General features: G+C 35.2%; 3 protein-coding genes across 3 annotated transcripts; 1 reads left to right on the forward strand and 2 right to left on the reverse strand.

The window, feature by feature from the left end:
• Positions 1-243: 243 nt before the first annotated feature.
• On the reverse strand, positions 244-1,400 carry LOC125219700 (protein FANTASTIC FOUR 3-like). The gene has a single exon (XM_048121743.2). The coding sequence runs from the start codon at positions 1,276-1,278 to the stop codon at positions 508-510; it is 771 nt and encodes a 256-aa protein (XP_047977700.2). The 5' UTR covers positions 1,279-1,400; the 3' UTR covers positions 244-507.
• Positions 1,401-13,155: 11,755 nt separating this feature from the next.
• Positions 13,156-20,791, forward strand: LOC125222251 (putative ATP-dependent DNA helicase CHR12). The gene is made up of 12 exons (XM_048124765.2): positions 13,156-13,576; positions 14,823-14,979; positions 15,333-15,397; positions 15,814-16,002; positions 16,137-16,286; positions 16,701-17,099; positions 17,763-18,022; positions 18,102-18,320; positions 18,606-18,813; positions 18,888-19,041; positions 19,207-19,809; positions 19,954-20,791. The coding sequence occupies exons 1-12, from the start codon at positions 13,316-13,318 to the stop codon at positions 20,580-20,582; spliced, it is 3,294 nt and encodes a 1,097-aa protein (XP_047980722.1). The 5' UTR covers positions 13,156-13,315; the 3' UTR covers positions 20,583-20,791.
• Positions 20,792-21,109: 318 nt separating this feature from the next.
• On the reverse strand, positions 21,110-24,794 carry LOC125222417 (RAN GTPase-activating protein 2-like). The gene is made up of 2 exons (XM_048125009.2): positions 24,618-24,794; positions 21,110-23,060 (listed from the first exon to the last, which is right to left on the reverse strand). The coding sequence occupies exon 2, from the start codon at positions 23,053-23,055 to the stop codon at positions 21,427-21,429; it is 1,629 nt and encodes a 542-aa protein (XP_047980966.1). The 5' UTR covers positions 23,056-23,060; positions 24,618-24,794; the 3' UTR covers positions 21,110-21,426.
• Positions 24,795-25,708: the final 914 nt, after the last annotated feature.

Below are 25,708 nucleotides of genomic sequence, written 5' to 3' on the forward strand. Positions count from 1 at the left end.
CGCCTTTATTAAGGTATATATTTGTGTGTCGTTGAGTTTATGTTGGTGGAGAACCACAAACACATTATATATATGGAAATGCTTTTGGAACAATAAATTAAACAATGTTCACACATTTAATTATTCGAATATAACGCTTATAAGTAATGAGGTCAACCTCTTTTTTGTACTAGTCATGAAAGTGACCTCTCCTATAATTCCATATCGATTTTAATGACATCTTTTTCAATTGAATGTAATCCGTTTAAATGAAAAATGTAAATAATATCACATTCATTGTCGAGGGATTTTAGGGTGGTAAAAACATGCAAGATCATGTTCAAACTCCAACGTCCAATCATAACAAATGATTGCCAAACCACACCCCATAATTCCAATCCACCCAAAATCATGAAAAATAATTAATTAAAAAAAAAAAAAAACTCAAACCACCCCAAGAAAAAAGATCTAACAAAATTAAAATCTGTTAGATCCAAAAAAATCTTAGTAAAAAAATTTAGTATTTAATTAAGAAGTTGCCACCCAAAGCGTTGAAGGTTTCCAGTTACTGCACAATCCTTTGCTTCCATGGCTGTTGCACCTTCTAAAACTCTGAATTCTCTCCAACACATTCATTTCCACACCCAATTCCGATTCAAATCCGTTTCCCTTCCCCTCAATTTCCCCCTCCTCCGCCTCCGTCTCCGTCTCCGCCGCCTCCGCCGCGCCGCATTCCTCTTCGTCGCCGTCGCTGCAGGCGGCGGCGGCGAAGGAGAGCTTGAGGCGGCCGTCGGTCCTCTCGGCGTGGAGGTAGGAGTTCCGGAAGGGGCCCTCCACCGCGTCGATGATCAGGCGGCCGCCGTCGCTGCGGCGGCGGACCTGCAGCGAGCTCGCGCCGCTCATTGTGGTGAGCGGCGGCGGGAAGTTGTTGATCTTCCGGGAGTATTTATCGGCCGGCGGCGGGATTCGGGCGGCGGTGGGGCTGGGCGGCGGGGAGGCGGAGAAAATGCTGCTGCAGTCGGAGAAGGTGTCGGAGCCGGATTCGCTCCCCAAATTCTCGGTGCATAATTGGAGGGATTGGGGGCTCAATTTGGAGTTCTTGGATAAAGGGTGTGTGTAGGGGAAGTCTCTGTTGATCATGGTTGATGATTCTTGGGAGTTGTTTTGGAGGAATCCCCAGCCTCCGAGGTCGGCGTTTGTTGGGGGCGGCGCCGCCGCGACTCGCAGCTTTAGGGTGGTCTCGGAGAGGTGAGGCTCGTAGATGGAGGCCTGATTCTGCTGATACACTATAGTGGACATGGTGTTGATTGACTTGAGAAAAGAGTTGAGTTTTGATGGTGATGAGTTTCTTGAAATTTTATGGTGAAGTTTGAGTATTGAGGGAGATGAGAGAGGAGAGGATTGGACGAGGGATAAGTGAGGGGATGGGGGGCAATTTGTAGTGTGGAAAAGTGCTGTGGAGATCTTGTGTGTGTGTGTGAGGTAGGGGGGTAGGGTGGGGGGGGGTGCTTTTTACACCACTTGAATTATATAACTATTAAAATGCCACGAACAACCCTAAACATTTTGAGAGGGAAAAGGGAGTAAGGGGAAGTCACTAGTTTGGAATTTAGGCTATGAGGGGGAGTAATATTCCTTCTCCCCATTCAGAAAATGAAATTCGTGGATCGGAAAAAGTTATCGACTCGCGAGCGTCGTCTATCATTGTTAAGACTGTGGAAGGATTTTTTTTTCTCTTTCTGTAGCTATTTGTATCATGAAATTGTCGTTTCGTGAACACGGAAATTGCATGACGAAAGGAGAGATTGCGGCTGAGGCAGAACTGAGCTTGACCTCGCACAACCCCATCTAAATCCATACATAAATGCTTTATACTTCATCCGTCTGCCATTAGGAGTCCAATTTCTTGGCGGCACAGATTTTAAGAAATGTTAAGAAAAGTGGGTGCGAAAAAGTTAGTTTTAAATGAAATGTGAGTAGAATGAGTTAATGGAATGTGACCCTTTTACCATTTTATGGTAAAAGTGAACCAGGACTCATATTCGCAGACGGACTAAAATGGAAAATAGAACTCCTATTCGCAGACTCATTCCCCATTTGAGTTCGGCACGAGTTTTAAGAAACGTAAATAAAATTTGGTGAAAAAAATAGCGGAATGTGGGTCCTACTTTTATATACTCCGTACTAGTTTTATGATAAAATGTGAGTGAGAAAAAGTTAGTGGAATGTGGAGCCTATTACCATTTATGGAATATTCTAACTAGAACTCCTGAAGTGGGACATCCAAAAATACTAAACCGGAACTCAAATGTGCCGGGAGGGAGTAGTAAACAATTATATTTTGTGTGACATGAGTTTGTCTTTATTAGTTCTATACTCACATTACGCATTATTTTGTGTTTTGACTTGCCCTATCTAGGACATCCAAAAATAAGTATTGATACTGAATTAATGACGAAATACATGTGGGAAGTTAATTTATTTAAAAGTGCGTTTTGTTTTGCCTTGGTTTGGGAAATTTAAACGTTATTAGTAGTATATTTTTGAACGGAATAAAAATGGATATAAGTATTTGCAGTATAATTTATTAAAAGTGATAGTGTGGCAATGGTTTTTCTACTTTTCAAAGTTTGTGTTGACTACAAATTAATATGTATACGTGATATTAGAGGAATTATCGAGTCAAAATCGAAAGGGGAATAAACCTATATAAGTTCATTATTTTTCACATGGTATATATATTGACAAATACAATAAATATGTAAAGGATATTTCAATATTCCCCAGTAACGTACGGTTGATACTTTTCTAGGCCTAGAAGGTACTATAATGGAAGAGCGTGTTCACTTTAATTCAATTATCAATATGGATAGATAATATAAGTCAATATGATCGTATATATTATTGCGCGTACTATAAAGCCAAGAATCGCTTAAATTATTTTAACTAATAATCTTATAATAGAGTTCTCCATGATTAATCTAATTGCAAATTTATTTGGTGATTATAAATGTAAATTACATGGAGTAATAATCAAAGGCAAGATTTATTGTTTTATAAATTTCTTTAAAAGGTTAAGGGCGGAAATGAATGAATTAAATAGTCTCCGAGTTTTATGTATTTTATAAATTTGATTATAGTAATTGGTCCAAGAAAAAATTCATCAGCAATAAAATAATTATTGAACTTTTTCCCACTCTATTATTTTTTTTAATAGAAACCATCAATTAATGGTAGTCAAAATCCATTTTGGATGACAATTACTCCATAAAGAAGTAGACATCACAGCCCACAAGCTTTGAAAGGTCTTGAATTACGAAAATGGACATTTAGGTAGCATCAAAATCCAAATTTAATTTGTGTCGAAATAGAGATTAATGTAATATGCTTGTCTGAGAAATTTTATGTACACGGTTGATTTGATTTCAGTATATTTAAATTAATAAATGCGAGGGCAATTATGTCACTTCACATAAGCGTGTTGGTCATAATGCTAATGGAGTCCACACTACTTGAGAATTTCATCGTATAACTTCGAAATAAAATGAGATGACAAATTGATAATTGGAGTATATAGTAACTCAAATATTCATTATACATATAATTATGTGTTATATTGTGATGTTTGGGTTTGAAGATTGGCGCATAAATATATGAATTTATATTGTATTTTGATTTTGCACATAAACCATGAAAGTTATCAATAAATACATAGGTTTTTAACCATTATAAGTTTAGTATTAGTAATTACCGGTGTGGAAATTAGGATAATTAAAAAAATGATAAAGTAGTGTAAAAATATTTATTGTTTAAAATTATGTAATAATATAAAGATCTAAAAATTAAAATAATAAATTTGCCCACTATCGATATTCAGAACCGTGGACGACAAGATTTTCAATGTAAAATCGATAAAATAAAAAAAATAAAAGTAAAAAAAAATGATTGAATTATTGCCTCACTATAAAGATAAATTTACTACAAATATAAAATAACTAATTCTTGTGGATGATCTAAAACTAAAAATTCAAATTAATTATAGACTGATTTAATATAACTCTCTCTATCCCATAAAAATATTATGTGCATTTTCTATTTTCGTCATTCCCATAAAAATATGAGTATTTCCATATATGAAAAGTTGTCTCTAATTCATTATCCATATATATTAATTTATTTTCAAGATATATCAATGTGATCCATCGTTGCAACTCACTAAACACTAATAATAATGTGGATCTTACTATACATTGATATTATTTTAACTTGTCTTATTTTCCTTTTTCTTACTTTATTAATTGTGTATTAATTTATATAATATTTCAAATGCTCATATTTTTGCGAGACAGTGAGTATGAAAAATGAGATAGAGAATACTAGACACACTAATATAAGATTTGAAAATCCAATTGCATCACAAAAAGCTTTCCCACGATTGATGAAATCATCCCCCACTAACCAAACTCCCTTTTTGGTTTGTCGGCTATATGTAGCCTATGAAAAATTAACCCCCCAACTCTCTATATGTACCTATATTATAATTTACAATAGTACTATGCTAGCTAATTGCCTTTTTCATCTTTTTAATTATTATTTTTACTATTGAATTAGAAATTTCACAAAAGAAACTTTTTTATGTGTGATGCTCTCACTTTCCATTAATTTTAGAATCCATGTGAGTAGACATCAAAATATGACTGTGACCTACCCTATGTCTACTACATCTTCATGAGTTTGTATTCAATTTAATTCCATGTATAGTAATGCTGAGTGTGTACACACCTTGGTGATGTACAAATTAGCAAAAGCTAAAAACAGCATATATGTGACCAGCATAATATATTTGTTCTTCTAGTACTATATATTGTCCTTGTAACATGGATATATATTCATCAAAATACACTTTTCTTGATTTTATGTTCTAAGTTCACAACTTGTTCAATTTTCTAGTATTTCTTTTGTGGATTTAAGTCCTATAGAGTGTGCCTGTGGCTGGCATGACTTGTCATAGATACTATATTATATCGATTATTTAATTAGTTACTATATATTATTTCCATTTGTAATTTCTAGTCCATTCCTTTGTGCCCAAAAATATATAGATTGTGATACTCGACTTTAATTAATTAAAATTGGATCATAATTAACTTAATTAACAGAATACAAGCTCAGGGATCCAAATTTATGGAGCAATTAATACCTATCTCTATTAATTGTAAAATAATACTCTTAATTCAATATGGATTTCTTAGATTTCTATATGGAAGGGTTGTAGCAAAAACTGTTTATGTATTAGATTAACATAGACATATATATCAAAAGTAGTGGATTCACTTGCAAAATTCAATCAAATCGATGAAGCGAATTTCATGGCAAGCAAATATTTCTTCTGGTGTGTGATTGCATGTTCAACTTACGATATCAATTACGAATCTAGATCACATTCTTGATAATGCCAAGAATTTCTAATAGTTTTGAAATTTATTTATTAAGACATGAGCATGAGTTGGAAATATCCAATGTCTTTTTCATCTAAATTTCCTAACTTGATTCTTGAAATTGGGAGTTTTTATGATGTGTGACGGTTAATGTCGTTGTCTAAGGGATAATTAGGTTGGATCATCTGAGACGCTATGATTTAGTGTGTAGTCCATTTGATTCTATGTTTACATCAAACACTGTCTCTTCATGAATTGGAACCTACTTAGACGTTGTATTAGTTTCACCAATTATTGGAGAGAATATAGAATTAATACACTAAGATATTCGTAGATTGCATCAAAAATTGTTGTAATAAGATTACGATCACCCGATTTTATATCTTGATAAGATTTAAGCATGACGGTGACAAAAAAAATGAGCACGAATCTAATTCCGTATCAATAAACCAATGGGATTTGTTAACTAACAATTAGTTAAAAAAAACTAGAATATAAAAACACAATTATCTTTAGTAAAAATAACAATCATATCGTATTTGCAATTATCAATTTTAAATTAGCGTCATTTTTTGGAGTATGATCTCATTTAGATAATTGAAACTAATTAACTAAAAAATCAAGAAATAAATAAAAAATAACTTAATATAACGCAATTACTTTTATTAAAAAAAATTACTACTATTACTTTTAATATGATTAGCGTCATTTTATTCTTTTGGGATACAAATTCACTTTGAGATAGTGACTTTTATGTATTGCAATCACTTTTTTCTTCGTGACACCGATTGGGACAAATTTGGTTAATTGAAGGTAATTGAAAGATGATGGATGGAAAGTGAAAAAAAAGTTACCCTCTATATATAGGGGATATTTTGTTGTAAATTATAAAAATAGATTATTATATCTGTCCATGTATACCATGATTGAGTTTATATATTTGGATATAGGCAGCTTCGGATTTCCATAAATTTGAAGAAAATATAAAATTATCATATACTAGTCGATAGGGGCATATTAGGGTGCCACCATCCCTTAAAATAACATCATACCACCATTCCTAGTCAATCATTTGTACACGTGGACGAATAATAAGCTGTCATGTGGCAAAAAAAAATATAAAAAAAATATGAAAAAGACGGCCAGCAATTTATTGTTCTTTATACAACAATTTTTCTTATCTAGCAATATCCGACACACTAGATTGTTGTGTAGTGTTTGTAATATTGCTGTGTAGCGTTTATAATATTGTTGTATAAGTGGTGTCATGGTGTCACTTTAAGAAGGGTTGTCATTTTAACACAAACCCTACGTGATATTATTATTCATATAAATAGAAAATAGACATTGAGATTAGTGAATGAAAATAGTTGCCATAAATGTCAATGTTTCTTTAGTCAAGAAAACGAAATTTAAAGTGGGCAACCAGACATACGTATGCGGACACCAAGTAAATTACTACTACCATTTTCTCTATAGTTTTAGTCAATATCAAAACACACACACATTATATCTCGACATCATCATCTACAATTAGCCATTGCACTTTGTGACATATCACGTAAGTGTTTTGCTAAAAGCATAAATTTGATGTTACTATACATCTTAATAACAAAAAGGGTGAACTAAAAGAGATAGAAATCTGGTTTGTTTGATTTATAATTTTTTCTTCATGAATGACCCAATATTGAAAAGAGATTCTTTAGAGTATGAGTTAGTGATATTAAATGTGAGTGGTGTACTTTTCCTAAGAAGGAATGACCCCTAAACCACATTTTCTTCGGCTAGCTAAGATCTCTTCAAGTATTTGATACTATTGTTGTAACCAATGGATTATGTTCTTATATTAAAAAAAAACTAATGGTATGTATTATTTCTTGGTCCGGAGCTCCTTTCAGAAGGTTTGATATGAAAATTTAGTTATTCTTGTTCTCTGTTATTTTGTGGTCAATTTGGGATATACGAAATATAGTGACGATTCAAGGTGTCAAACCTAGGTGCATAGTTGGTTGCTAGTGTTTCCTTTTCTACTAGGACAAATTATAGAAAACTTGAACAATGTTAGAGAGTGATCGGACTCAAGGCTATAACGAGTAGGGCGCATTAACTGATAGAGTATCATTTGTTGTTGTTGCTTGGTTTTCTCTAGTTTCTCTTTAAATTGTTGGCATTGATGGCTTGTATTTTGTATGTTGTTGAGTGATTTAATTTTTGCTCTAAGTGATCCTTAGACCACCATTTCTTGCGATTAGATGCATTTTTATCTTATAAAAAACATGCAGGTCATGACTTTATATTAGAATTTATGAAAATTAATTGTTCTACAAGATTTAATTTATAAATTTATTTTACATCACATTAAATTACCCAATATTTAACTCAAGATGTATCTATATATTAACTCATCACTTTCTTATCTAAATGGCTAAAACTCATTGAGGAATTCGCATATATTAAACAAAAATAAAAAAAGACAGAATATGTCATAAAACTTCATACATTACTAAAATCTGTGGATAATCAAATAAGTCCAACTATAACTTTTGAGGTTCAAACAAATTCAAAATAATAAATAATTAAAACAAGACCACACAACATAAACTAAAGTATTAAATTTTGTGCAGTGGTGGTTGGTCATAAAAGCATGTGAAAAGTATATATTGATGAGAAGGACCATCACTGAAATTAATAGAAATGTGGTCCTATCCACATTCCATTAACATATGAAATAAAGCAATTTAATTAAACCTGATTTAACCCTTGGCGACTCTAAACGAGCATGCTTTTTTAGTTCCTTAATTAATTAAGCAAAGTCCAAATACAAAAGCTTCTTCATCAGCAAGCTTAAGCATAATTTAGGTCACCCCACTTAATTAGAGCTAAAGGACAATTTATTTAGCATCAAATACCATCTGTCTTTGATTAATTATCATATTTTAAGCACAAAAGAACGGTTAAAGGAGTTTGCGTCATGTTTTTATGTATCTTTTTTTATTTAATTACATAAATTGTGATCACATCACATTTGAAATTTAGCCCGAGCAATCAAGAGGGAAGCCTCCTCCCCTAAGATAAGTTTTTGCTTACAAGTCAAATATTCAATTAGAATCTTGTATGAGATCGTTTTTCGCTATAGAAAAATCCTTAAAACGAGCCGCGGTCTCAATTTCGATAAGTACTATAAAATATGAACATGATTTTTCGTTGTTTACAAAACAATATCATTTTTATTTATGAAATTAAAATAATCATCCAAATACACGGCTTCACTCAGTCTCGCCTTCATGGCTGCCATTGCACCCCACTACTAAAAAGAACTCAAGAAAACCCCCAAAAAAATTCATTTTTTGGCGAAAAATCATAATTTCAAATACTTTACAACGATTAAAATTGGAATTACTCATTTAACGATTTCTTAAATTTCCATCAAGAAGAAAAAATTATAGTACTACTAAATCTTATAATTTGATGACATGGAACAAACTCAATATGGATATGGATGGGCGTGGACATGTTACGTTAGGTCATATGTATGGAGTATTTTATTGTATAGTATAATTTTAATTAGTTTAGCACTAAAGGTATATCACATGGAGGAATATTTAAATTAGAATACGTCATCTGGGGATGTAATGTGATTGGGCTTAGAAAGTTGGCAAATTGAGATATTTTTATTTTTGTATGTGGGATTAATTTGTAGTGCAGAAACAACAGAATCCAGTTCAATTGTTGACTACCATGTTACAGCCGTTTTTCTCTTTCTATTATTGGTAACCTATTTTCACATTATATTTATTTGAGATCACAAATTCTACATAGTGATATTAATGTGTTTTAATTATTCAATTTAAATGATCCAGCAGCATATACCAATAATGAAAAATCTGTATCTTTAGATAGGGCAGTAATAATGTACTGCCAGAAATAGAATTTCACAGTTTTTTTTTTTTTTGACAAGGGAGAAAAGGCTCACACCACTTAGAGATCGGTGAACAAAGGAACCACAGTTCGGTATCAACAAATTAGTCTAAAAAAACAAGCAAAATACCTCAAACTAAAAAAAGCAAGCTAAGCAAAGGGAAAACACCCTCCAAACCAGAACCACAAAACTAAAAACTAAACAAACATCAAGCAAAGCCACCAAGCAAAAATACATTGCACCTTTATGTTTATCAGAGTTGCTTATGTGATTATGCTTCGTCCATCTTCTAGCTTTAAGTAGGTCCTCACACATTTGGCCTGTTGAGAAAGGAAATTCCGGGCACCACGCTTTAGTCCATGCTCCAAGCCTCCAAATAATGAGTCTCTTCTCAGTTTCCCAGTTCGGTTCCATTTTTTGAAATATAACTTTATTTTTGAGCCACCAAATAGACCATGAGATCACATAGAATAAAGAACTCCAAATTTTAAAATCAAATCTCGTGAAAGGTGCAGTCATCCATGCAAGGAAGCAAGTCATCGGATCTTTGGGGAGACAAAAGGCAAGGTTCCAGCAGTTGCATCCGAAATATCACAAGCTACTAGAAAACCTGCAACCAAAAATAATAGTATGATACACTATTTCAGGTTCCTCCCCACAAAATACACAAAGCTCATCCTCAACTCCGGAAAATCGGAATCTGTTATTAGACAAAGGATTTTATAGTGTTTCTTGTTATTAAGATTATATGACTTGAATCTTGATATATAATTGTTATCTATATTTTGAATAACCATATGGTTTTTACTTATCATTGTTGTTTTTTAAGTAATTCACATATACACAAGTCTATTGAAGTGAAGGGAAGTTTGCAAAAATAATATACCAACACTGAGGGCAAGAACAAAGAACCTAGGGCTAAGACTGGTGATTTTTGAACATTTTACTTTGATTTCATCTTTATAGTGTCTAAGAGTAGCTAATGTAATGCATAAACATTAACCTCTAATATTGCATATGAGAATGACTTTTGTTGGAAAGGGAAAGTGTCGAGATTGAAGAACCGACTATTTGTGACTGTTAATGGAAAGTTTAATTCTCGAGCCAAGGAAAATTAACAATTAAATCAAGTACTACTATATTAATATAAGTTGCAATTGAGGTACTAGGTTGTAGCTTTTCCAAAGACAGGTCATCTAGACGTACTTTGAATCGCATCTCTAAACAAAAAATATTAATTAATCTTCATCATTATCATATGACTAATTAACTCTGTCATTTTCATTCCACTTAAACAGATTTTCGCAGTTTAATGTTGGCCTCAACAAGATATAATAATATAATTAGTTTTTGAAACTTAGTTAAGTACTACTAGTATATTTATGAAACTTATATACCGTAAAGCGATCAGACAAACAGAATCTCGAGATAAAAAAAGCATAAAGAAATTAAATTGTTTTAGTTTAATAAGATAAATTAGAGGCTAAAACAAGATGCTATAATTTATGCATCCTTATTTTAGCAAAATTAATGATTAATTATAAATTTAATAATTGGACGTGTGAATGAATTTTTTTTTTTTTGGTTTAATCACAGGTATGCTGAGCCCGTCTTTTTGGCGGAATTCGATTAATCCTGCTGGACCGGGCTTGCAGATTAAGGCCGAAAGTCTTCCAGCGGGTGACGGTGACGGTGACGGGGTGTGAATGATTTTTTTACTAAAGGCATTCACAATTAATTCCAAGAGCTTTATTTATTTTTAAACGTAGTAACCAAAAAAAAAAGTAAATATATATTTACCATAAACCACATTCAACACTGACATCTACCGAAGATTATGGGCTAGACCAACTTGATCGTCTCCTTACATCATCTTATTGATTGGTGATTTCAACTTTACTATAGGGAAAAAACTAGATAAAGAATCTACATACATATCCATATACTATAGTTAGTTAATTTGGAAATTCTGTTTGCAGATTGCAAATTCCGATAACCTTGATTGCGCGATATTCATTTTTATATGTTTGTTTTTATTTTTGTTGATGTGTCTTGAACTCTTGATTAAACTGTTGCTTGAACAATAGGAACATGTTGTGGCAGTGATTGAGCCAAGATTATGATTATAATGAAAATATGATGCATTTTTTTTTCTGCTTTTTTGAAATAATTAAAATATTTCTTAATAAACTAAAAGATTTTTTTTGAAAAAAATAGTACACATTGCAAAAGATAGTAAATTCTCCATTTTATATAAATCAAATAACTGCATTTTCAAATAGTGGAAGCTATCCAATGACATTAGTGCGTAATTCATTTTTTTCTATACAATGAAGTTTTTAATGAAAATTTTAAAAAATAATTGAGATGATAGAAAAAAAAGTTCAAATCGCTTAATTATTCAATATTTATCACACCACAATCCAAAATATATGGATGCACCTCTATCCATCGTGAAAAAAGGAAAGTTTGAGAACCAACTTCAAGCTATTTAAGTATTTAACAAATTTTTTTCCTCCACACTAAAACAATGTGAATAGGATTTTTAATTTTAAATTGCTGATTAAATAGAAATTTTAATTGTGATTAATCTCCACACTAAGAAGAATTGAAACAAACCATTCCACTGATTCCCACGTTTTCAAACATTGACCATTGGATATAGCTTATTTAAGAGAACATCTTCATTAACCTAAATATAAAATACTAGACTTTTTTTTTAAAATGGGAATGTGCCACTAAATATAAATTATTTAATACGTATGTTGGGGATAATTATGCCAACACCTTTGACTCGGCTCGTATAGATTCGGACAATAATTATCCTTAAAAAGAGAATATATTGCCTTATGATATTCTTTTCATTTCTCATCAATTTTGGTGTACTAAATTCTTATACTTGATGAGTTAAAGTCTGAAATACTCCTATAATATTCTTGTAACACGTTCTATTTTACTTTTGTTTTTACAACAATTTGTAAGTTTCTTATGCCCAATTTTATTTTAAACCGAGACTACTACAAAAGTCGATCATTTTTATATTGGAGGTAAAATCTAATAATTTTAAATTTTAGATTTTAAAAATAGTATTGACACACAATATTGAATTAACATAAAAATATCGATTTTTTAATTACTTGTATACCATACTTGAATTTTAAAAAATGTACACAAAAAATTCAGAATTGAAACATCTTCTAATTAGAATATAAAAAGGATAAAAAAATGAAACTACGTTAGGTCGACCAAATGATGATTAATGGGCTTTCTTTTTGAAGTACGTGGCCGATCCACAATTACGAAAAATGAGGTGCAATCACAAATCCAAACAAATTTTATTATTTCTCATTACTTTTCATCATAACCCATAGTTTAATAATAGTAAGTTGATACGCACAAACCATTATTCTACTTTTCTCTGCGTATTCAAATTTTCATCCTATGTAGACAAGATAAGGCTTATCGTGTTCAGCTACTTTAAATTAAGTTAAAATTAAATTGACATAAGCTTATTTGAAATTGAAATTGTCACAAGAAATCCAACAAGACTCATAAACTAAATTTAGTGTTGTAAATGGGCCTAACTAGATTAAACATAACTAGATTGGGCTTATACAGTGTAAATGGGCCTAGATATTGGGCTAACCTTGAGCCCACAACGCATTTATTTGGATACACCTTGATTTTTTGATTTATTTTAATTGAGTCTTTGACAAAATAGACGCCGGAGGGCTTTTTCGTAATTACATGTCGAAAAATCGGTCAAAAATAAGTAATCGAATTGCAGCTATTTACAATAACCTTAGAATTGCAAATCCTAAAAATAAAAAGAAAAAAAGGATTAAATGAAAAATAAATTGAAATCCGAATCGATCGATTTCGGATTCTAGATCCGCCAAAACAACCCGTTAGAAATCACAGCTCTGAGCCCAAATTTTGAAACGACGCCGTATCCTGCTTCCCCTTCCCCCTTCCCGCCATGGTCGCACAGGTGGCGGAGCCCCAGCCATCTGCCCCCCAGCAATTTCAGGCCGACGCCGACCCGCCGCCGATTGCCAGCGCCAAGACGCTGATATGCGCCCTCAATTTCATCTCCCGCAATCTGCCTCTGCCGCAGCACGTATACGACGCCGTTTCCTCCATCTGCGAAGCCGACGCTGCTCCTCAATTGGCTGCTGATGGAGCTGATCGCGACGTCGGCGCTGATGCCAGCAACGGGTCGACATCGCCGCTGCCAAAGGTTGGTTTCTGGTGCCTGAATTGGGTTAATTTTGGTGTTGTCGGTGACAATTGAGCTGTTGGGTTTTGTATTTGCTGTTGAATTTTACTGAAATGTTGGTTTTGCTTTTAACTGACAATTCGATGTTTTAGTTTGATATCGGCCTCTCTGCTGCTCTACTTGTGTTCTGTCTTTTTGACTTTTCCGAAATTTGGTATCTTGTGATTGTTGATGAGGCGTAATTGGGCTACACAGTTAAGAATTTGGGACTTCAGCGATTATGGCATTGTATTGTTCAAGAATTTGGAACTTCGTGTTTTATGAAAAAGTTTTAGATACAACTTAACAAGATTATAGATTTTAGGTTATTGAGTCCCTCCTTTCCCCTCCCAAACGTAAACTTTGAAGAATTTGATAACACCTGGGCTCGGGCTATTGTTGCGAGGACTTCCTTGATGATTAAGCATATTTCCATCGAAATTGATTTACTTTATCTGTAGCCATTTTCCAGTAAACTGATCATTTGTTCAACTTGGTATCATTACCTATCTATCTTTGTTCACCCTTTCTATAAATGCATGTGTAGTGTGATGTTGTACGCATTTGTTTCGGACTTGTTCCTAGTTTGTTAGTGTTCTTGACATCTTTTTTCTAAGTAAGGATCTTTTCATTATATATTAGTCATTACTGTGATAATTATATTTACTTTCTGGAATCTTCTAAGATAGTATTGTATTTTAGTTAGCCATGCCCCTTTTCCTTAACAGCCTGCATTTATTGGTAAAAGTTTGTTCCTTTAGCTTTCTTAGCTATGTTTTGACCTCCATGTACTCACTCCTATATCAAGCTGATGCAGCAAAACATTCTTCCTTTTTTCTCTGGCTCAAAATCAACTGTTTTTATTTCCTTTCTGGGTATTGCACGTGTACACACACACACACACAATGTCGAATACCTACTTTTAAGTATAAGGCCACTCTAACTCAAGAAAAGTGCTATGACAAGTCAAATTAGACCCACAAAGTTTGGCATAAGGCTATAAGCCAAAATTATTTTTACATCAACCTCTTCTCTGGGTAAACTAATGTCCGTTGATGGGATTCTATACCGATGCGGTATAACTTTGTTGTGATTAGTTTATACTTTTGTAGTTTTGTTAAGCTGGCTATCCTTCTTGGGATATCCTTCTTACAAACTTACTTTTTAAACTTTTAGCTTATTAATTTATCTGATTAGTTATGTGGTCAATCTTGTTATAATGTTACAGGAAAAATTGGGCCATTCAACTTACAATGAGTTAATGTTGGATTTTGAGGATGCAGTGTCGGACCAGAGATCAGCTTGTTTGCCTAGTTCCAAATTGTCAGACTTAAAGGAGACTAGGTTTCAGAGCCAAGTAAAGCATCGGTTAGCCGAACTTGAAGGTAACTATCTTCAAGAAAAAATATATTCCATTCGCATGTCACTTGCTTTTCCGAATTGTTTTTAGTCACGTGATTGCTTGCATTCATCTTCTATCTTCCTATTGCATCGGGAATTGTAGATGATTCCTGGATGCTTACCTGGTAAAAACAATGCCATGGTGAATCTTAGTTTGGCTATCTTTAGCTTCTTCTTTGTTTCTTTTTCTCTCTGGCTTTCTGCACATCTCTTATTTACTATGGTTGGTTCACGTACATATGCACAGTGCTAAAAGGCTGCTTATTCTTTATTCATCTTGTTTTACTTTCTTGCAAATGTCATGCAATATGCTTATTTCTCCTTCTATTAAAAACAGAATTACCTACAAGTAGGGGTGAGGACCTGCAATCCAGATGCTTGCTTGAACTCTATGGACTTAAGGTACAATTCACTTATTTGACGACAGAGGTATTTTGTGAATCTAGTTAAGAAAAGCTTTGATGTTTTGACAAGTGTGAAGGTGGGATTAATCATTGTCCTCACATATATGGACCAAAGTAAAGTTCATTTTTCTCTGCGGAAGTATCTTCTGGTGCTAGCAATAAACTCTTCCTATTGACTGTGTCTAGTTCTTAAAAGTAACTATAAACTGATGTATTCCTGTTGACTTTCCTTTACGGATGTAACTAGAAGGAGGGTGTGGGATTAGATTTATCAAACTTTACTTTCATACCCAAGTATATCAAAATACCCCTTCCACATTTGTAGCACTATTTTTGTTTCTCTGTGCCTAATGTCAGAATATCATGGTCTAAATTCTAATATTTGCATGGTGATAAATTTCTTGCTGCCATCAGTTAGCTGAGCTCCAGAGCAAAGTCCGTTCTGAAGTGAGTTCTGAATATTGGCTTCGACTGCATTGTGCAAATCCTGACAAGCAGCTTTTTGATTGGGGAATGATGAGATTGCGCCGACCTTTATTTGGCATCGGGGATGCTTTTTCTTTGGAAACAGATGACCCATTGAAGAAGAAACGAGAGGCTGAGGTGAGGGTTGTCCCTTATGATTTTCCACAGTTTTTGGGTTCTAAATATGGTCCATGCCTTTAAAGCTCATATACATTGAATATAGAAAATGATTTCGGCTGGATTATGCTATTTTATTGGTTTTCCTGCTGCAGAGGTTTTCAAGATTTGAGGAGGAAGAGAAGAATCGGATAGAGACTAGGAAAAGAAAATTCTTTGCTGATTTACTTAATGCTGCACGTGAATTGCAATTGCAAGTACAGGCTGCCCAGAAACGGCGAAAACAGAGAAACGACGGTGTTCAGGTACAAATTTGTTATATATGCCTTTTCTGAAGCAGCAATATGGCATGGAGCAATTAAGTATGTAACTATCTATATGGGTGCTTATATCTCGAAATGGCTGATAACATTTGAAGCTAATACGCTAATGTCATACTTTATTTGGTTATCTTCCCTGTTTTGATGACTATATATTCCTTTTTAGTTTTGAACAGAAAGGCTAAGTTATACGGTTTGAGGTTTGAACTTTTAGGAAAAATATTAGACTTCAAATCCGCCTGATTCTGATAATTTTGTGTCGGGAAACTGCAATATATCACTTAGTTAAGAAAGGTTGCATTTTAATAATGCCATGCTATATGTTGTTAAGAATTTAATCTTGGTTTACATTTCCATTTTGATGCCTAATTGACAATGGAAGTTTGCCACAACTCTCAGGCTTGGCATGGAAGGCTGAGGCAACGAGCTACACGAGCTGAAAAGTTGAGGTTCCAAGCTTTGAAAGCTGATGATCAAGAAGCTTATATGAAAATGGTTGAGGAGAGCAAGAATGAGAGATTGACAATGCTCCTTGGAAAAACTAATGATCTTTTAGTTCGTTTGGGTGCTGCTGTTCAACGTGAAAAAAATGCTACCTATGATGATAGCATCGAACCCCTGGAAGGTTCAGATGCTGATTTGCCTGAGTTATCTGCTTCGAGGACTGATACACCAGCACAATCAATTCCTGAGGAAGATGAAGAGATTGATGATGAGTCTGATGATAAAGCAAAGACTGGTGATTTATTAGAAGGGCAGCGGAAGTATAATTCTGCTGTACACTCTATCCAGGAAAAGGTAATCTTTATTTCCCAATAATATTTTAGATTGGAGACTTATTATTTACGCATCAAGTCCATCTGGAAGGTCTTTCGTGTGTTTCCTCCTGGGCATGTGTGATTGTCGGAGTTTCACTGGGATTCAGCAGCTGAAACCTAATATTAAAGTTCTCTTACACTCATAGGCATCTCATATGTCTTATCAACAAATGAGGTCTATATGCTTAATATTTGGGATAATAAGGATGTAAGGAAAAAAAACGTCATTAGACATAAACAGGAAAGGAAAGGCAAGAAAGCATGTATCTTGCCCTTTTTCTGCAATTGCTTTCCATAAGTCCTGCACTTGTGTAGGAAACTTTGCAACGATATTAGTCTGACTCTGTGTCTATTATGCAAGTTGTTTTGTAAAAGGGGTATGGTAAGGAAGTGGGTTTTTTGCAAGTTCTCTTTAATCATGTTTTTAGTTTAAATGAGTATCACACGCATTAGGTTATTGATGATATTATTCACCTTCCCTCTACTCCTTTTCTGTGCCAACACACCTTATGTATAGGATATTTAAATTGGATTGTGGTGCTACTCCTTCTCTATGCCAACACACTCTTTGATGTTAAATTTTGCAGTTCGTATCCACTCGATATTTTTATATGTTGATCTAACCAGACAAGAATTCTTTTAGGTGATGGAGCAACCTTCCATGCTTCAAGGTGGAGAGTTAAGAACATACCAAATTGAGGGGCTTCAGTGGATGTTGTCTCTATTCAATAACAATCTAAATGGAATTTTAGCTGATGAAATGGGCTTGGGAAAAACAATTCAGACTATCTCCCTGATTGCTTATCTCATGGAAAACAAAGGCGTGAATGGGCCACACTTGATTGTTGCCCCAAAAGCCGTTCTGCCAAATTGGGTTAATGAATTCACTACTTGGGCTCCTAGGTACGGATTGAATTTCCTATTAAACAAGTAGTTTGTTAACGGAATGCTTTCGTTCTGATGGACATCCTCTGTGTATCAGCATTTCTGCAGTTCTTTATGATGGACGTTTAGATGAACGAAAGGCCTTGAGAGAAGAGTATTCAGGAGAGGGGAAGTTCAATGTTTTGATCACCCATTATGATCTCATCATTAGAGATAAAGCATTTTTGAGGAAAATTCACTGGCACTACCTGGTTGTTGATGAAGGACATCGACTTAAAAATTATGATTGTGTTCTTGCACGGACTCTGGTTTCAGGGTATGGTCTCTAACAACTTATAGCTATGTGTGTAGTAACTTCCACAAATGTCCATGCTGTTTTTTTTTTATTTATATACCTCATGTTGTCTTGGAATCACATTTTCATCTCCTGTTTCTGCTGGGTAGTTGTGCACATGAATTGTTTTGCAAATTGTTATGCAATGAATTTCTATCGTATATGAGTATCAGATAATCCTCATTTGATTGTATAGCAGGGTTTTTCGATAGTGCTTTTAGATTACTCAACCTTTAATGATTCTGTATTGGGTAATTGAATTGGCAGATACCGAATTCGACGGAGACTTCTTTTGACTGGAACTCCTATCCAGAATAGCTTGCAGGAACTGTGGTCCCTACTTAACTTTCTCCTTCCTAATATCTTCAATTCAGTCGATAACTTCGAGGAGTGGTTTAATGCTCCCTTCGCCGACAAATGTGATGTCAGCTTAACAGATGAAGAACAGCTGCTAGTCATCCGACGTTTGCACCATGTATGTATCTCTCCTTATATACTCGTGACTCACCTCCTTTAATTAGTTCTTATATCCCTCGTACATTTCTGCAGGTCATTAGGCCATTCATTTTGAGGAGGAGGAAGGATGAGGTCGAAAAGTACCTACCTAGTAAAACTCAGGTCATACTTAAGTGTGACTTGTCCGCATGGCAGAAGGCCTATTACAAGCAAGTGACCGAACAGGGAAGGGTTGGTCTCTCTCATGGTAAGGGTCTCTTACCTAAAGATCTGGCTGCTCCTGCCACATATAACTCCTGCCACCCCAACTTATGTCATGTTCTTATTGGTTTTCTCTTGGTGCTTGCTTTCTTTTCTTTCCCAGCATAACAAACATCACTGACGACAAATGTTTCTTATAATGAAAACACAGGTAGTGGTCGCTCCAAAAGCCTTCAGAATCTGACAATGCAGCTCCGGAAATGTTGTAACCATCCATACCTGTTTGTTACGGATTATTATATGCAGAAGAGTGAGAACATTGTTAGGTCATCAGGAAAATTCGAGCTTCTTGATCGCCTACTCCCCAAACTTCATAGAGCCGGGCATAGAGTCCTCCTTTTCTCCCAAATGACTAAGCTCATGAGCATACTCGGAGATTATCTGATGCTGAAAGGCTATCAGTTCCTTAGACTTGATGGCACTACCAACACTGGTGACAGGGGTGAACTACTGAAAAAGTTCAACGCACCTGACTCACCTTACTTCATATTTCTCCTAAGCACTCGTGCTGGGGGACTTGGTCTCAATTTACAGACCGCAGACACAGTCATCATTTTCGACAGTGACTGGAACCCTCAGATGGACCAGCAGGCGGAAGATCGTGCCCATCGTATTGGCCAGAAGAAGGAGGTCAGAGTTTTTGTGCTCGTCAGTGTTGGATCTGTCGAAGAAGTTATCTTGGAAAGAGCTAAGCAGAAGATGGGTATCGATGCCAAGGTCATCCAAGCAGGACTGTTTAATACAACTTCCACAGGTTTGCCAATTGCAATAGAATTGATTACCTCGATCCTTTCTTGTCTATTAGAGTAGGATCTACAGACCATAAATTTATTGATTTTCAGACTTATACGCTTGAATGTAAGACAATATTGATGTTATTTTTCATTTTGATTTACAGCTCAAGACAGGAGGGAGATGTTGGAGGAAATCATGCGTAAAGGCACAAGTGCGCTTGGAGCAGATGTGCCAAGTGAAAGAGAGATCAATCGCCTGGCAGCCCGGACAGAAGAGGAGTTTTGGCTATTTGAAAAGATGGATGAGGAGAGAAGGCAGCGAGAGAACTACAGGTCCCGTCTCATTGAAGAACACGAGGTACCAGATTGGGTCTTTGCAGAGCCAGAGATAAACGGCAAGGGTAAAGGATCTCTAGACCAAGACTTGCCTGTTACTGGGAAGAGACACAGGAAGGAGGTGATTCGTGAGGATGCCATAAGCGATTCACAGTGGATGAAGGCTGTGGAGAACGGAAATGATGGGTCTAAACATGCTGCTAAAAGGAGAAGAGAGAATCCTCCCATTGAACTACCCATATATAATGTTGCTGTGGAGAAGAAGGTGGTGGAGCTCAAGAGTGAGACGACGGCATCCATGGCAAGTGAGGCCAAGAGTGAAGAAACCTCTGGCTGGACCTCCCAGAGGTCCAAATCCGAAGCCGAAAGTTCTAGAAGTGGGTTGGAAGCTTCGGAAACTGGGTTTAATGGTTTGACATGGAAGGCACATAAAAGGAAGAGGTCGAGCTTGGTGTAGACTATGGGTAGACTGTTTCTTTGAAGCATTAGAATCTTTAGGGATTAGATAAGTTACTTTGATAAAATTGCAATCGTTATCATTGATATTATATTTTCTTGCAGATTTGTTAAATGTTTGAAGCTGTAAATCTACTCTTTCTTCAGCAGCTCTGCAAATTGAACCTAGTACTAATAGCTGTTCGTAATTTATTCAGTGTTTCAAAGCAATAGCGATGAACATCGATATAGTTTTTCATTACAGATTTCTAGTTGGTGTGTCAATCCTTTCTTAACTTTTCTGTACTAGTGTGGAGTATATAAGAAATTGTTTTCAAATTTGGTTTAATCAAGATTCGAAATATCTTCAATCAAATACTAGTACTTAAAAGTCTAAATTATGGCCACAAGTGAACAATCATTCTCAATTAGAATTTTGCAGGTTCAACTGCAAAATTGAAGGGGAAAATCAAGCAGGTGTGCTGGCAAAAAACATAACATTTTCATGCTGATTTGAATTCAAAATAAAACACAAGAGAAAGCAAAAGGTTCAAAGAAAGTAAATATGATTGAAAAAGCAGAAAATGATCCTAGCATGGGGTACCAAAAGTTACAAGTCTACAGGCCAAGTTGAAAATAAGATTACTGAAAGTACCTTCAGCTGATACATAATGCTAAATAATCTAAAGCAGATTAAGGGGAAAAAAGGTCCCACTAAACACAAACTCATAATGGTGAGCAGGCATGGCATGGCTTCATCAAGAATCAGCCCCATCTCCTGTTCAAATCTAGCACGCCCGCAAAAGATAATAAACTACAACTAATGATTGGCACTCTCTGCATGAGGACTGCAAGACTACCTTCTTCTAGTTTTCTTGATTGACATCAAGCCTTTTGAGTTTCTCTTCCAATTCATCCTGGCTGCCTTCATCTTCATCATCACCCTCCTTATCATCATAATCATTACCCTCAGGGTCATTCTCATCCAAGGGTCCAAGTTTTTCCTGGCATTCTTTAAAGATACTCCTCAACTCATTAATATCTTCCTCAGAAATGAAGTTCCCATTTACATTTAGGAGCTTAAATTCAGGCAAATGCACCAACACCTGAGCCAACTTCCTAGCTGTGGTTGTTAAAGAATTCTGGCTCATATCAACTTCCTTGAGCTGAACATGGTCTTCTCCGAATGCTTTGCTTATCTGAATTGCACCGTCGTCCTTAAGATCATTCTCTGACAGGTTCAACTTCACCAGAGACTTCTTACTAGCGATGCAAGCAGCTAAGCTGGGAGCAGCTTCAGCAGTTATATCATTTCCAGCCATCTCTAACACCGCAAGTGAAGGTGCTGACTCCTTGAGAGTATTAGCTATTGCTACTGCTCCATCATCTTCCAGATTCAAGTAGCTCAAGTAAATCTCGGTGAGATTCTCATGTTTCTTGAGAGCCTCACTCAGCTTGACACCAGCCTCTACACCAAACATGTTGTCCCGAAGATCCAGTTTCTTCAGATTCCTACATTGTGCAAGTGCTTCAGTCAAGGCAATCCCCCCCTCGGAACCAACTCGGGTGGATGAGCACCGAAAATCCTCCAATAAAGGGCAACGCTTTAGAATTTCGGAAATAGAAATAGCCCCCTCATCTCCTGTCATGTTATTATGAAAATGAAGTACTTTAAGCACATCTGTTGAAGGTACCAACTCACAAACAGCTTGTGCAGCTTCCTTTGAAATTCCATCATTCATCAGGTAAAGTTCTTCCAAGCTAGTTTGAGATCGTAATAACTTTCCAAATGCCCTTACTCCCTTCTCACCCAAGGCATTGTCAGAGATATTCAGATATTTTAAAAGGGAACCCTCCAGAGCTTCAGAGAAGATATTCATAACATCAAGAGCTTCAGCCTCTGGTCTTCCAGCGACAAAATCTGATAGATCCACTTCCTTGAGTTGGTTCTTAATGGAAGCCAGGATTGGTCCGGCAACATTAGCTGCGCCTAGACCAAAGCTTCGATTGCTAAAGCATATTTTAGTGTAATGATTTCCAGGCTCTTTTAAGGGATTCAACAGCACTTGGGCCTCATCTGCTTCAATAAATGCTCGTTGGCCTTTGGAAATATCGAAAAAGGTCTCACGAGGAGCAGATTCAACCTCGGAGTTTAATGCTTCTTTTTCCTCTGGTTTGGCACCCCCCTTAAGAACTTCCAGTATCAGCTTACTGCATTCTTTGGCATACAACTGCACAGCAGCACTTCCATCGCCAGCAGTCTCTTGTTCATACTGCTGATTTGCTGAAGAAAATGCTGATTCCTCAATTTGTTTAGCATATTTTGCAGCCTCCGGTTGACCGAGACTGCCGTACTTCCTGGTGAAAATTGTAGGTGTGGAGAGATTATTCGTCATCCGCTCAACTAGCATCACCCGAGTGTTTTCGCTAGGGGGCCAGAGCTTGATGGTGATTTGGCGGCGTTCTCCATTTGGTAGTTTGGTGGCGTTCTCCATCTCAACTAAAAACAAAATATCCAAAACCAGTAATAGCGTGTCAGTTACAACTTATGAAGTCGAAATCATGAGATATTATCATAGCCAGAAGCACGGACAGAGTAAAATTTAGCATATATTTTGACAATTGTCTGCTTATAGTGAATCTTCTAGGAAACATTGGTTTAGAACTCAACCTAAATCCAACAATATTAACACTTAAGATATTTGTACATAAGATAACAAGGTCATTTTTGGAAGTAGTAAGCCATAAAATATCGAAAGTGATTTTGAGATGCATTGTCCAAAACATCATAAATAGAGCAAGTAGCAACTTATGCCTCTCATGACTAATGCTAATTCTGAGCAAAATTTGAACATGTAGTACGCAACTTATGTCCTTGGAGATGAAGTACCGAAACAATCAAGAGATATACATAAAGGAGTCAGTAAGGGAACAAGTTCATCTATCCAAACACATTAAAATGGTTTGTTGCGTTGATAGACCTACGAAGGTGAGTAAGATACTAAACATGCAAAATACTCCCATAGTCCCATGTATGTTACGTATCATTTGAAGTTTTTGCACAAGTTGTTAGTCCTGGTTAGGGACATCTAACCATCTTTAAATAGATTAAACAGCAAAGATTAACCATATTATTAGCCATGGTTAGGAACATCCTACAGTAGTGTTACATATCATTTGAAGTATTTTCTTCCTGCAGGTCATTACCTAATTTGGTGGGTATTATCTTTGGGTTTTAGAATAGTTTTCGTGTTTTCCTGCAGATATCAAAGATATAACCTGAATTATGAGTTAACTTATTATTAAGACACCATCTTACCCATGAAAGCAGAAAACTACACAACAACCAACCTCTCTACCTTCCTCATCAGAGTAGGTACAGTTCTGCGATATTTTATGAACACAATTTATCGTAAGATTGTCCAAAAATATGCCCACACGTTTACTTTAATTCACTAGGCAAGGCCGCAAGGGAGCATGTGAAGCTAAAATCTTCAGCCGACAACATATAACCATGCAAAACTAAGATAGCATAAGAAATGCCAGAAAAGGCCAACGCTTTCCACGATATTCCAACAACTAAATTTTCATTAGCTTCTTAGAAAGTAAGAAAAAGCAAATGCTTTAAGAAAAAACATGACTTGCACTTAATTACTAACTTTACGCAACAACATTCCAAAACTCGTATTCCATAGACGTTCATTTCTGTTCCAATAAGAACAAAATCAGAAAATAATTTTTCAAATTCCATTATCATTCCTAGATCCAGCAGAAACGTTAGCATCATGACATAACAGATCCACGATAGAAATCAAACCTCTAAAAGGAAGTTCCAAGCATCAAATTCCACAATAAAGAAATAAAATCTCAACTGATCCACAGAAAAAACAAAACACACGTATACATCTGCTGATATATGTATGCATATGTGGGTTTCACTGTCAGAAAGTAGAGCATGAAACAGAAACCCTAAAACCCTAAGACGAAATAGGGCATGAAATATTGTGCGGAGGAAGAAGCAAAACAGAAATACGGATAGAATGTGGAGTGGAATTACCTCGTTGTCGCGGTTTCTGGAGTTGCGCCCTGTGAATTGTGTAGCTATAGGCCTATAGCACAGATAGAAGGGGGAAGTGAGAGAAAGCGAAGTGAAATGAATGTTTTGTTGAAGAACAGCGATGGTGGCGCGATTCGCGAATGAGGGTTTTTCAATTTGGGAATTTTTGAGTTTTGAATTTTGCTTCGTCTTCCGCTTTTTTATTTTTGTTTTGTTTTTTTAAACGTATTCCAGCTAGTTCAAATATTTTTTGTTTTTTTTGCTTAAAAAATGCAACTCAATTTTTATTCATTTTAAAGATTATTTTTATAGGATAAGATTACAAATAAAATATTTTAGTGAAGTATTTTATTTAGTCGATTAAATTATAACATAACATTTTTGTCCAAACAAAATACTTATCACACTTTTGTTAAAAATAAAATAATAATATAAATCAATAAATGCTTATATACAGTTAATAAGTTGTGAAAATTTTGTTTATTTTGTTCCTTATATTATAGAGGTGATCGACTAATTTGTTAGAAGGAATGAAGAATGTGAGCTGATCGAGTAGATCTTTCTAGATTGTTTCTGACCGTGAATCATGTACATAATAGTTAGAAGATTTATGACTTTGCATTCGATGAATAATATATTCTGGGGGTGTTCGGTTGATAAGATTAAATCTCATGATTAAATATGTATCATGTTTGGTTCATAAGACTGACCCCTTCAATTTAATCCTAGATGGATAGTCTCATGATAATTAGTCATGGCCTCTCCCTCCAACTAAAATAATTCTACAACTTAATTCTAGATGGATAGTCTCATGATAATTAGTCATAGCAACCGAACGCCACCTAAGGATATGTTCAGTTTGTCGGATATACCTAGTTATGATTCTAAAATCTGGATATTTCTAATTGTTCACTTTACATGTTTTTAAACAGGTCCGCCCTCGATATCCAACATGGCCCGCAATGTTCGCATGCAACTGCCCCAAATTTCAAACTTACAAAAGAGGTGATATTTATTGTTAAGGCATCGAGCTTAACCCATAATAGCTTGTGAATTGACTACTTTACCCACACCAATTTTGATTCCCTCAA

This window comes from Salvia hispanica, chromosome 1, assembly GCF_029641045.1.
Source record: "Salvia hispanica isolate PSC_SH4W2 chromosome 1, Shi_PSC_v1, whole genome shotgun sequence".
In the NCBI taxonomy this organism is placed as follows: Eukaryota; Viridiplantae; Streptophyta; class Magnoliopsida; order Lamiales; family Lamiaceae; genus Salvia; species Salvia hispanica.